Source organism: Pan troglodytes, chromosome 16 (assembly GCF_028858775.2).
Source record: "Pan troglodytes isolate AG18354 chromosome 16, NHGRI_mPanTro3-v2.0_pri, whole genome shotgun sequence".
Classification (NCBI taxonomy): domain Eukaryota; kingdom Metazoa; phylum Chordata; class Mammalia; order Primates; family Hominidae; genus Pan; species Pan troglodytes.
Window position 1 is genome coordinate 55,229,608 of NC_072414.2, and position 13,886 is coordinate 55,243,493.

General features: G+C 41.2%; 1 protein-coding gene across 3 annotated transcripts in view; it reads left to right on the forward strand.

The window, feature by feature from the left end:
* Nucleotides 1-13,886, forward strand: part of RAB8B (RAB8B, member RAS oncogene family) — a 78,697-nt gene that overhangs the window by 50,043 nt on the left and 14,768 nt on the right. For all 3 annotated transcript variants that reach the window (XR_010151726.1, XM_009429300.5, XM_016928333.3), the window contains exons 2-3: nucleotides 5,850-5,910; nucleotides 10,739-10,799. Coding sequence is in view for 2 of the 3 variants with exons in the window: in XM_009429300.5 (XP_009427575.4) it covers nucleotides 5,850-5,910; nucleotides 10,739-10,799 (122 nt within the window). In the remaining variant the exon portion in view is untranslated. The remainder of the gene's footprint in view (nucleotides 1-5,849; nucleotides 5,911-10,738; nucleotides 10,800-13,886) is intronic.

A 13,886-nucleotide genomic window follows, 5' to 3' on the forward strand; every position in this document is an offset into this window, starting at 1 on the left:
AACTTGTTGGAGGCTTTGGGGAAATGCTTTCTCACTTTTGAGAGGAAGAGGAAAATAATCTCTTTTCTTCTGGTATTGCTGTTGTGGTCAGGAACTGCTATCAGTCAAGAGTGTGAAATTGATACTCCCTGGAGGGCAGAACCCAGGGAGGTGCAGAGAAATGAGCTGGAGCCCTAGATTGAGCCATCTCTGAACCCCATTCACCACTGGACTTGTTGTAGATGAGTCAACAAATTACCTTAAGCTAGTTTGATTTGGGGTTTCTGCTATTTGCAGCTGAAAGCATCCTAATTATATTATCATTTTACAGCTAATTATTCTTTTAATCCCTGGAGTAGCATCAGGAAATTATCTTTGCTTTAAATTTTAACATGAATGTTAATCCACTACTGATATTATTGTCAAGCTAATTGTAATGTGTCTTCATTTTCTTATTGGAATAAGATTTCTCAGCATCCTGACTATTGTAACTATAATATATTAAGAAATTTCCAAAGTTTTTTTTTTTTTTTTTTTTTTTTGAGACAGAGTCTCACTCTGTTGCCCAGGCTGGAGTGCAGTGGTGCAATCTCGGCTCACTGCAACCTCTACCTCCTGGGTTCAAGTGATTCATTTTCCTGCCTTAGCCTCCCCGCTAGCTGGGATTACAGGCACCCACCACCACACCCAGCTAATTTTTTTAGTAGAGTAGGGGTTTTGCCATGTTGGCCAGGCTGGCCAACTCCTGACCTCAGGTGATCTGCCTGCCTTGGCCTCCCAAAGTGCTGGGATTACAGGCGTGAGCCACCGCACCTGGCCAAATTTCCAAAGTTTTTAAAGCCATCTTTACCCTTAGTAGTATATAATATTTACTTAAATATGTAAGAGTACCTACCCTTTAATTTAGTTACTGTACACATGTTTCTGTGCACAACTTAACTGGCAAAGAGAGGATGGAGTCTTCGCATGATCTGAGAGCAATTGCAGGGCACTATGTTAATAAAACCCAATAACACAGGATTAAATCACTGTGCAAAAACCAGGCTTTGAGGCAGAGCTGAGGAGAGAGGAGAGGGAACTACATGGGTGGAATGGCATCCTCAGAGAAGGCTGCAAAGTGAGGTGGTCATGCAGGAGTGCAGGAAAGGAGGTATGGGGCCCACTGAGAGAAGCAAAAGGCCTCATTTGGAGAAACTCTGAGGTTTGCAGTGTCAGGAGAATGGTGCATCTGGTGGGAAAGGCTGTATCACCAGGCTGAAGAAGTTGGCTCCACGGCTTCTTAAATAGTGCAGTGACATTACCACAGGGATTGTTGCAAGTTAGTCTAGAAGTGACATGTAGGGGAATTAGACCAGGGAGAGATGTTGGCACAGTATCCTGGAAAGCTATTACAAATAATCCATGCATGAAGTGACAAGAGCTGTAGGGTTATAGACTGAATGTGTAATCTCTTAGGTTTATATGGAATTTCAGAGTTCCCAGAGCACGTTCACACACGTCGTCTAATTTATCTAATTAGATCCTGTCAACCTTTTTTTATGGATGAGGATATATAGGTTCAGAGCAGTCAAGCAGCCTGTTCACAAGTTTTTAGTGACAGTTCAGTCATTAAACTGAACTAACCTACAGTTCAGTGCTTTTCAATGAATTTTTACCTCTTGTAGTGAAATTCTTACTTACTAAAACTGTTGACTATTTTCTAGGTCCCCACTTGCTTTTTTTTTTTCCATATGGTGCTAATTTGACTTTGTTCTGCAGCCGTTGTCTGTCACTTGGCCCTTGACAACAGCATAAGCAAAAGCTAAATGCCGTAGTTCACAGCTCTTAGAAACTTTGAAAACCTTTGAGTAGTGAAAAGATGGCTAAGTGTCACCATCTTGTAGAACTTCCTCACATAACTGAAAGGTAATGTTCCTAACAACAACAACAACAAAAAGCCTCTGTCAGTAGAAGGTTTTTGAAGTGTTTTAAATGAATGGAGAGTGAGGCTTTAAGGAGCCTCAAATTGGCATTGTTGAGTGAAGGTGGTAAAGTTGCCCATGACTTCCAATTACAGGCAAAATCAACCTTAATAAGAACAGGCGTTACTATTTTAATAAGCCAGAATAAGGAAAATATTAATCTGAACAAATATTCTGGTATACATCGTCTTTTATTTAAAACGTGAATGAAGGTTGGGCAGGCTAGCTCACACCTGTAATCCCAGCACTTTGAGAGGCTAAGGCAGGTGGATCACGTGAGGCCAGGAATTTGAGACCAGCCTGGTCAACATGGTGAAACCCCATCTCTACTGAAAATACCAAAGTTAACTGGGTGTAGTGGAGCACACTGTAATCCCAGCTAGTCGCGAGGCTGAGGCAGGAGGCAGGAGAATCGCTTGAACCCAAGAGGCGAAGGTTGCGGTGAGCCAAGATCACGCCACTGCACTCCAGCCTGTACAACAGAAGGAGACCCATCTCAAAAAAAATAAGTGAATGAACTATTAAGTGGTAAAATGTTGGACATTGGCCTTTTAATTAATTTATTCAGGTATACAGTAGGCATTTTGAAAGTCATTTTTTTTTATTTTGGTAAAAACATAATATGTAAGTTACAGTCTTAACCATTTTTCAGTGTACAGTTCAGTAGTTTTACAAGCCTGTTCACATTGTGGTGCAACTGATCCGTAGAACTATTTCATCTTGCAAATCTGAAACTCCAAACCTATTAAACAACTATTCCTTTCCCCCTCCTTCCAGATCCTGGTAACTACCATTGTACTACTTTCTGTTTCTATGGATTTGGAAAGTCATGAATTTTTTTAAAATGTTAATCTGAAGAAACATGTATTGAGTACATACCAGGTTTTGGGCATTGTTCTTGATGCCAGGCCCAAAGAGAGGTAAAGGATAGAGGAGGATTCCTAGAGGGTCTTTGTTACACTGGATTTGGTGGCATATAAAACGTAAATCACAATAAAAATCAATGTCTATTAAGTCTTAAATGAGTGATGGAAACAGTATATCTTGTCAGATGCTAGCAGTAATATTTATGCTGAGTTGCTGAGTTTTGTGTCACCTTTACAGACCCTGAAATGCTGAGGGAGGTGCCTTAGAGGAGAAAATATGAGCCAGATAACTTGGGAATAGTGGTTATCAGATTGCATTAGGTTGGTGCAAAAGTAATTGCGGTTTTTGCCATTCTTAATGGCAATTACTTTTGCACCAACCTAATATTTATTAATAATTTATGGTTGTTAGTGAGGGGAAATAATGGTTGAGAAGGTGTTCTGCTAAATTAGCTTGGGTGTGATTGTTGCCTATTTCAAGACACAAGAGTATCTAAAAAGGCTCCGTGGGGGAAAAGTACCACACAGAGAAAAAAGGGGGAAATTCGGTTGGTTTATGTCTATGCATTGTATAAAGCTGGAGCTAGGAAGCAGCCTTTTGGGTGCTTTCAATGTTTATATGAAAAAATACTGTAGTAACATAGCAGTTGAATGCTCCCCACCTAAATAAAACTGGAGTTGGCTGGGTGCAGTGGCTCACGCCTATAATCCTAACACTTTGGGAGGCCGAGGCAGGTGGATCACGAGGTCGGTCAGGAGATTGAGACCACCCTGGCCAACATGGTGAAACCCCATCTCCACTAAAAATACAAAAAATTATCTGGGCATGATGGTGCATACCTGTAGTCCCAGCTACTCGGGAGGCTGAGGCGGGAGAATCACTTGAACCTGGGAGGTGGAGGTTGCAGTGAGCCAAGATTGCCCCACTGCACTCCAGCCTGGTGACAGAGTGAGACTCCGTCTCAAAAAACAAAACAAAACAAAACAAAACTGGAGTTAATGTTTAAGTCAATTTAGAGGATATGTAATTTACATGTTTTCCTGAAATTTCTTGGAAACCACTTTAAGGGGTTCTATATAGCAGTGGTCCCCAACCTTTTTGGCACCAGAGACTGGTTTCATGGAAGACAGTTTTTCCTCCAGGGACTGGAGGTGGTGGTGGTGTGGGGGTGGGGGTGGTTTAGGAATGATTCAAGTACATTACATTTATTATGCACTTATATTCTATTTTTATTACATTGTAATATATAATGAAATTATTATACAACTCACCAATGTAGAATCAGCGGGAGCTGTGAGCATGTTTTCCTGCAACAAGATGGTCCTATCTGGGGATGATAGAAGACAGTGACAGATCATCAGGCATTAGATTCTCATAGGAGTGCACAACCTAGATCCCCCACATGGGCAGTTCACAATAGGGTTTGAGCACCTATGAGAATCTAATGCCGCTGCTGATCTGACAGGAGGCTGAACTTAGGCAGCAATGCAAGTAATGGGGAGCAGCTGTAAATATAGATGAAGCTTCTCTCACTTGCCTGCCACTGAATTCCTGCTGTGCAGCCCAGTACTGGTCCGTGGCCCAGGGATTGAGAAACCCTGCTGGACAGAATGCAAAAGAATAGAAAAATCTAAACAAAGCTGAGTAGCCAGATGATGACGATTTAGCAAATTGCAACTAGTTGTATTCACTAACTGGTCTCCTCAGAAAGCTTATTCCTGATATATGATAGAGCTTGCTGATATTTGTCAAGGGCTTTGTGGTTCTTTGTCGTTGAAATTGATAAATAAGTTTTGAGCTACCATAGTGGGGGGAAATATGTGAGGGAAGGGTTGAACTTTTGAAGTGCCCGAGGCCTTCAAAAGGCATAGCCGTTTGAAAGCCAAAACTTTTGGCTTCAGGTTAGAATCATCTGGGAAACTTTAAAAATTACCAGTGCCCAGGTCCCATCCTTGACTAATTAAGTCACAATCTCAGAATTTGGGGAAGGGGGCAGGCCTAATCATGAGGATTTTTTTTTTAAACATTTCTCAGTCATCTTAGTCCATTTTCTGCTGCTATGACAGAATACCTGAAACTGCATAGTTTATAATGAACAGAAATTTATTTAGCTCATGATTCTGGAGGCTGGGAACTCCAAGGGTATGGCATCAGCATCTGGTGAGGACCTTCATGCTTCATTATCTCATGCTGGAAGACTGGAAGGGGAAGTGCACTCATGCAGAAGAAAATGTAGGAGGAGCAGGACTAACTTTTATAAAAACCCACTCTCAAGATAACTCACTCCTGTGATAAGGACAATCCGTTCATACAGGCTCCACATGAATCAGCTGTGAAAGGTCCCACCTCTTAGTACTTAGTATCTCTAAGGTCCCACAATGGCAATCTAATTTCAACCTGAGTTTCGGAGGGGACTTTCAGATCATAGTACCAGGCAATTCTAGAGTACAGTCAGGCCTGAAATCCATTCTTCCTGTTTCAGCTCTAGCAAGTAATCTGTGGGGAACATTTATTAAAATGTGTATAAAATACTTGCTAACTGTTTAAAATAGATATGCAGGCTTTCCCTCCCTTACTGTCAAATAGGCAAATTTTTTTTCCTTAGTCATTTGCAGAATCTGAAGAAAAAAGTGGAAGGAGATGGAGGAATATTCTTTAAAGAGGTCCCATAGCCTTCTTTTGGGAAGGATTGGGGTTGAGGAGTAGATAGGAAGCATTGTTTATATGTACTTCAGGAAGTAGGAAATATGGCATGTTCTCAATCTATCTAAATTATATAACTTTGCAGGATGTGATCCATTTGTGTCAGAATAATGAGGCATATAATACGTTGCATTTAACACGTGTGGGAATTCTTTGCTGAGTAATTAGCATTCCTTTCTCCAGCCTGTATTCAGAGGAAACATACCATTCACACCCTCTCTGTGTTCACATTTTCCAGTGCGTTGGAGAGCTTTTTTTCAATAGAAATCTTTGTCCTCCTAATGAGACTTGGATTATATCTGAAGAAACTTAACATATCTTTCTTTGTTTTTCTGGCAGGAATTGATTTTAAAATTAGAACGATAGAACTAGATGGAAAGAAAATTAAGCTTCAGATATGGTAAGTAAACACACACACAGTTTCTGCTTTAATTGGGAATTGAAAGTAGGAATTAAATGTGAATTGTAATAAGTTAGAGGCATCTTGTGATAGCTAAAACATCTTTTCTTTATCGGAACCAAGGGGAAATAAGTAAGCACTGGGAATCCTTCAAAGGTATCTTCACCAAGAGTTGGGAAGGTGAGAGAGGGTACTAACTGTTGAAGCCGGAAGAGATCCGATAGCTCATCTTTCCAAAACTATAATTTTTGAGGGTAGGAAACTAAATTCTAAGGAACGCAAATTACTTCTTCATCACAGTTGTTGTAGTTTTGAAATCTGATAAGACAGAGTAGTCACGTCGCAGGAACCCTTGGCAGGAAGTACAGATCTAGGTTCTAGCCAGGATGCCTCCAAATTGAGGGCTTTGGGCCAGTTATTTCCCTTCTCAGGGTCTCACCTTTTCCTCGTTTGTAAATTGGTTGGATTGATGGCATTGGAGTTCCCCTCTAGCTATGATATTTTATGATTTATTTGCATATTTCTTATTAAATAGAAAAATGAAGACTGAGAAAAAAAATCATGTCATAGTTCAGACTGCTCTAAGATATTTTTAAACACACTTTTTTTCTCATACATAGCACAGTACTTCTGACACCAGATGTCAGGGGGTTCCCCCCACCACCACCAGGTAATTCTCCAGCAGATGCCAATTGGGTGTCCTATACCTTTTTTTTAATTCTTTTTTTAATTTTCTTTTTCTTTCTGGGTGTCCTATAATTTAAGTCAGTTCTGATACTGTCTACCTGGAGATAGCATCAGATCCCACAGGTTGAGGGCTGGGTCCCGCAGTGTCCCCACTTCAGCTGCCAGTCACAAGTACAGGTTAAATATCCCTTATCCAAAATGCTTGGGAACAGAAGTGTTTCCGATTTTGGATATTCTTGGATTTTGGAATATGTGCATATACATAATGAGATATCTTGGGGATGGGACCCAAGTCTAAACACGAAATTCATTTATGTTTCATATACAGCTGGTACACATGAAGCTGAATATAACTTTATACAATATTTTAATAAATTTTTTTTTTGAGATGGAGTTTCGCTCTTGTTGCCCAAGCTGTGGTGCAATGGCGTGAGCTCGGCTCACTGCAACCTCCACCTCCCGGGTTCAAGCGATTCTCTTGCCTCAGCTTCCTGAGTAGCTGGGATTACAGGCGTGCGCTACCACGCCCTGCTATTTTTTTGTATTTTCAGTAGAAACGGGGTTTCTCCATGTTAGCCAGCTGGTCTTGAACTCCTGACCTCAGGTAATCCGCCCGCCTCAGCCTCCCAAAGTGCTGGGATTACGGGCGTGAGCCACTGCGCCCGGCCAATAAAATTTTTTAAATAAACTGTGTTGTATGTCTACATTTTGACTGTGACCCGTCACGTGAGCTCAGGTGTGGAATATTCTACTATGGCATCATGTTGGCACTCAAAAAGTTTTGGATTTGGGAGCATTTTAGATTTTGGATTTTCAGATTAGGGATACTCAACTGTAGTAGGTTGTCACCTCTACTTCTGACCAACTGGCTATAAATTGGGGTTCTGATGACCCCCCTCCTCTGATACCTTTAATTTACTAGAGCAGCTCACAGAACTCAGGGAAACAGTTTATTTATGTTTACCCATTTATTATAAAGGATATTGCAAAGAATACAGATGAACAGCCAGATGGAAGAGATACACAGGGCAAGCCATGTGGGAAGGAGTGAGGAACTTCCACACTTCCTTCCTTGTGGGAGGGGTCATCTACTCTCCAAGAACATCCAGCACCTCCACGTGTCTCACTGTCCTGAAGCTCTCCAAACCCAGTCCTTTGAGTTTTTATGGAAGCTTCCTTATATAGCCATGATTGATTGCATCGTGGGCCATTGGTGATTAAGTCAACCTTTAGCCCCTCTCCCTTCTCCAGAGGTCGAGTGGTAGGACTGAAAGTTCCAGCCCGCTTGTCACTTGGTTGGTTCTCCTGGCAACCAGCCTCCTATCCTGTGGCTGGACAGGAGCCCCAGCCACCAGTTATTTCATTAGCGCACAAAAAGAACTTAAACACTTTGTTGGAGATTCCAAGAATTTTAGTATCTGTGTGCCAAGAATCAGGAGCAGAGACCAAATATGTTTCTTATTATATGTGTTTCTTACTGTATCACACTATCACAGCTACTATAACAAAAATACCATAGACTGGGTGTCTTAAACAATAAACATTTATTTCTTACAGTTCTGGAGGCTGGGAAATCCAAGATCAGGGTGCCAGCAGATCCAGTGTCTAGTGAAGGTTTGCTCCCTGGTTTGTAGACAGCTGTCTCACTTGTATCCTCACATGGCCCAGAGAGAGATCATCTCTATGGTGTGAAGAGCACTAATCCCTTTCACAACGGCTCCACCCTCCTGACCTAATTACCTCCCAAAGTTCCCCTATCTAAATACCATCACATTGAGGATTAGGCTTCAACATATAAATGTTGGAGGAACACAAACTATTAGTCCTTAGGATGTTTCCCAACTCTAATGTTGCAATATGCAATGCAAAGATCTTATGATTACCCAACTCTGGTTCATAAACTCCTGAAGAATCTGTCCAACTACAGTGAATAAATATGGTTCCTCCAGATTGCTAGGTTGAATATTTTTGACTTGAACTCAGAAGCTCTTCTTAGATTTTTTTTAACCTCCTAGAAGCTGGTTTAATTTCTTTCAGTTCAGTGCCTTGCATGGAGCCATATAGATTTGGAGCTTTTGGAAGGTTGTTGGTGATGTTTGCTGATCTAATGTGTATTGATGACAGCAGTAGACAAAACGTAGAATTCAGAGCAGCACTGGCTAAGAACGAGGCAGGGCTAAAGAGTAAAGTTATACATATTAGCTTTTGCCTTAGGCTGTATTTCTTTTTTGAACTCAGAACTGGGACAGAAGAAGAACATCCCCCAGCTCTTCTTTTATAGAGAAGGAAACAGGGACTGAGAGTGGTTAGGTCCACTCGAGGGCATATGTGATGAAGCTGGGATAACTACTCAACTGCCCTGGAACATAGTGATTGGCTTCCTAGTGGTTTCCAGTGTACTTCACTGGAAAATGTTATGAAGGTTACTATAGGCTGCCCTTTCCATCCATTGGTATTGAACAAGATGCCAAATATTTTACAGATTTAAAAAATTACATCTTTTCTCATGATCCCCTCCTTGGGTTTCTCAGAGAAATATGGTTAGTCTGCTAAAAAGTGCTTGCCTTCCATTTCCCCATGATTTGTTAGCGGTGCAGCAAACAAGTGCCCCATGCATCTAATGCCGATCAAAGAAAATGACAGGATAAGATGGCTTTTTTGTAAGGCCTGGCCCAGAGCTGAACAGCTGAGACCTAAGATGCTTGTCTCCTTCAAGAGTATGAGCTGGGCCGGGTGCAGTGGCTCACGCCTGTAATGCCAGCACGTTGGGAGGCCGAGGCGGGTAGATCACAAGGTCAGGAGTTTGAGACCAGCCTGGTTAATATGGTGAAACCCCGTCTCTATTAAAAATACAAAAATTAGCCTGGCGTGGTGGTGGGCTTCTGTAGTCCCAGCTACTTGGGAGGCTGAGGCAGGAGAATCGCTTGAACCCAGGAGGCAGAGGTTGCAGTGAGCCAGGATTGTGCCACTGGACCCCAGCCTGGGTGACAGAGCGAGACTCCATCTCAAAAACAAACAAACAAATAAATAAATACATAAAGAATATGAGCTGGTTTAGTGGCACAGCTGGGGCCATAGTTCCTCTGAGCCTGTTTCCTCATCTGCAGAACTTGGATGCTGGTAACACCCCCAGCCAGTAGCCCACCCTAATGGGCTGTGGTAGACATCACGTGAGTGCAGTGTGAAAGTATTTTGTAAGATATATGTCTATGTTAAGGTGTTTATTGCTTTTTAACTTATGATATTCCCTTGGGCCTTCATCTTTTATTAGGATTTGGTATATACTAGATTTCTAGTATATTTCCACAAATGCCTCTTTCTCTCCTGCAATTAAATTGTCTTAGTAGCACAGGGAATGAATTAGTTCTGGCTGGAAGTGGGAAATTTGAGAATATTGATTTTCTCAAGTATCAAGGAAATTTAACTTCCTTTATAGGATTGCTTCTATAAATGAAATCAGAAACTCTTATATTTTTCAGAATGCATTTTAATGGTATGCCATCAGCTAAAAAGCAAAAATATATGAAAGTTTATATAGTTTTGACATGTTGTTTATGTTTAAAAGTCTTTGAAAACGTTGTCAAGATTTATGTGTTGAACTCCAGGTCCCCATGAAATCATGGGCTCCATAGCTGAACAAGTTCTTGAGGAGATCTATTTTATTGTGCTCTACTGAGCAGAATTTACACAGTAATAAGTCCAGCTCGATTGCTTGCTTTATACAGAAATCAGACATTCAGGCAAGAAAGCAAAGTGCTTTAATCATTAAGCACTTACAAAAAGGATTATAACTATCTCGGGGAGTCGAAGAATTTAGAACTATTCTCTATTCCCTCCCACGTGTGTTTGACTAATATAACACACCAGTTCCTAGCAGGATTTTTCCGTGTATTTTTCTGTTGCTGCTTTTATCAAGGTCTGAGTTTTTCACCCAGGTCATTGTGAGCTCTTGACAGGCTCCTGTGGCCACCACCACCTCCAGCTTGCAGATGTGCAAAGGGCTCCCTCTGTGTCTCATTCTCCTTTCCTCTGTGACCACTGCACCCTGAGCAGACTAGAATTACATCTCCTACAGCAGGGTTTCTCCTCAGTGATGCTGGTGATGACTTTAAAAACCACTCTCCTTTGTTTCATATTTTAGGGACACAGCGGGTCAGGAAAGATTCCGAACAATCACAACAGCATACTACAGAGGAGCCATGGTGAGTGTGTTGTAAGGTTTTGTAACTCTTCAGGTAGAAGTAAAGCATGAATGTTTGTTTGCCAAGATTATAGGATTCAAGATGGAGTCTAGTATGTAGAAAAATAAATTTTCTGATGGGGAAACAAGACATTTAAAAGGTTTTTTGGTTGTGTTTAGCAACTATATACTTTGCCAGTGGTCTTCATCGTAATAATCAGGTGATTAACTTATAGATGTTCTAGAACTCCTCCACACATTCTGATGTGATTGTATATTTTCATTATTCTTCCTTTTATTAATACCTTATGGCAGTCGTAGCAAACCACAAGCCCTGTGACTAAGTATTCTTTTCTTATACTCTCTTGTCATTCAGCCCTGCCACCATTATCTCTTACCTCACCACCTCCACAACATCCACTGCTGTGGCTCATCTCCCTGTCATCCCCCTGACCACCATTCTGCCAGCTGGCCGGAAAGAATCTGGTGAATCTTGACTACCAAGTTATTTGCTGAATCCAGGCATTTTCCTTGCTGTCATAACTTCATCACTTGTTATGTTCTATCCTAAGATGCTTCATCTATTCAGTGCACTTTCATTGCTTTTTGGCTCTGGGCAGCGTGATGCTGGGAGTACAGTGGTGAGTAAGGCAGCTTGGAAGCTGCCTTACTTCCATGAGCTGTGCTTAACCATGCTTAGAATGCCAGGCCCAGACCACGGCTTTATCTCTGGTGTTTAGGCCTAAGCCAAGCACAAGTTGGAGTCTTGAATTATGATGAAATCTAGTATGCTCAGAGTCTTTGAAGGTTGAACAACTGAGGTCATGAACCCCAACCTGGTAGATTGTAGGGTACCAGCTGCCGTCATTCCCAACTCATTGCTTAAAAGATTCTTGTATTCCTGGGAGTGGTGCTAGGATGACAGAGCTGAAGGGGTGATAGCTGTCCCCACACCTCTAGGAAGATGTGGTCTGAACCCACAGATCCCCTCACTGACATGCTGCCCTTCCTCCTCCACCACCACTTGCTCTCCAGTGTTGGAGTAGCATCATAACTCATCCCCACAAAAAGATTAGGGATTCCTTTTTAAGGCTGAAGTGTACCACTAACCATTTTATGTGTATTTGTTCCCCATACTCCACCCTATAATACTTTTAAGATTGTGAAGGGTCATCATTTTAATAAAAATAGCTGCCAGCCACTTTCTATTTTGCTTAGACTGGAATCAAAGGGAAGGGGCTTATTATATGTGCCAGGAAGACATTTGTTTGTTGTTTGTTTGTTTCCCCCAGGAAGGAATTTTAGGGATAAAAAGAACATCATAACAGGGATGATTTGGAATAGTTTACAGGTAATTCTGATTAGAGGCATCTTAGACACACATGCCTTTCTGTTGAGCAGTTTTTTGCATGCTAGGAATGATGTGCTGACACCATTTGCATGCTCATTTTCACTGGAGGGTGGGCAGGGGCACTTAGAATATAAGAGTAAATGTTTCACTTGGATGTCTGGCTCTAGTTCATTGTATGAAGAAAGAGGGCATGGAAATGTATTAAATAATACATTTAGATTTGAGGATTGTCTTAATTTACTTACTGCCTAGTCTTTCCTCACATTACTTCAGATAATTAGAAATTGTTGCTATTCTAAATAGTATTACCTTCCACATTTTGAAGGTAGAGATTTCTGTCTTTGTTCTGCTGTATACAATGCCAGTGTCTGACACATAGTAGAGGCTCAATAAATGCTGGCTGAAGGGGTGAATCAGTGGGAAATTTTAGACCTAGACACCATCTTGGATAAATCTTCAGGAAATCCTGCTGTGCCTGACTCTTGGATCTCTCAAGTCATCTATTCCAGTCGATTGCCGGGCCCACCATTTTCAGCAAGTGGTGGTTATGGCAGGTTTAGTTTGGCTGATTCAGGTATGTGGCATGTTGACAAGCACTATACTGGAGTCTGTCACCATGGCATTTCAAACACATCAGCAGCATTCATAGGCATAGCAGTGATCCTGATGGACATTTGGGCTTTGGGGAAAAACAGGACCATATCATTACATTATTAATGTTTCTCATAGACCAACACCATCTTCTGAATTCTTAGGAAGCTATTCTTCTTGTAGATATATACTAGATACATAAAGTTTTAACCGATACACTTGAATTTGTATTTCTAACTGATTCATAATATCAGTTAGCTTAAAAACATAAGAAATAGGTGAATGATTTCTGCTATTGAAACTGAAGATATAAATTAATAATAGCTGCCATTTATTGAGTCCAAGCTATGTCCCAGGCTCTAGGTGAAGTAGTTTACAAATATCTCAGTAGATCCTCAAAATGATCAAGCGTGGAAGAAGTATTGTCCTCATTCTGTAAATGAGGACATGGAGACTGAGAGGAATAAAATAATGGCTCCAGGATCTCCCATTTAATATGTGGGGGAGCCTAAGTTAGAAGCCTCAGACTCTAGCCTGTGTTCTTAACACCACACCATGTTCACACTTTCTGTGCTAACCAGTGAAATGAAACTTCATGATGACATGGCATATAAATGATCTGGGTTGTTCATACAGTCCAAAGGATGGTAGAGCTAGGGCAGTTATTTGGGTAATTTTAATATTGTAGGCAGCCAAACACATTGCATCAGGAATTATGCAGAATCCACTTTGAATTGTTTTTATTGTGGTAAAATATACATAATAGAACATTTACCATTTTGACCATTTTAAAATGTATAGTTCTTTACTTTGACTTTTTTTTTTTTTTTTTTTTTTTGAGACGGAGTTTCACTCTTGTTGCCCAGGCTGGAGTGCAATGGCACGATCTCGGCTCACTGCAACCTCCACCTCCTGGGTTCAAGCGATTCTCCTGCCTCAGCCTCCCTAGTAGCTGGGATTATAGGCATGCATCACCACGCTCAGCTAATTTTGTATTTTTAATAGAGATGGGGTTTCCCCATGTTGGCCGGGCTGGTCTCAAACTCCTGATCTCAGGTGATCCACCTGCCTCGGCCTCCCAAAGTGCTGGGATTACAGGTGTGAGCCACCATGCCTGGGCTGACCTTTATAAAATAAAATTATTTACATGGAGACAATTGTAAATTG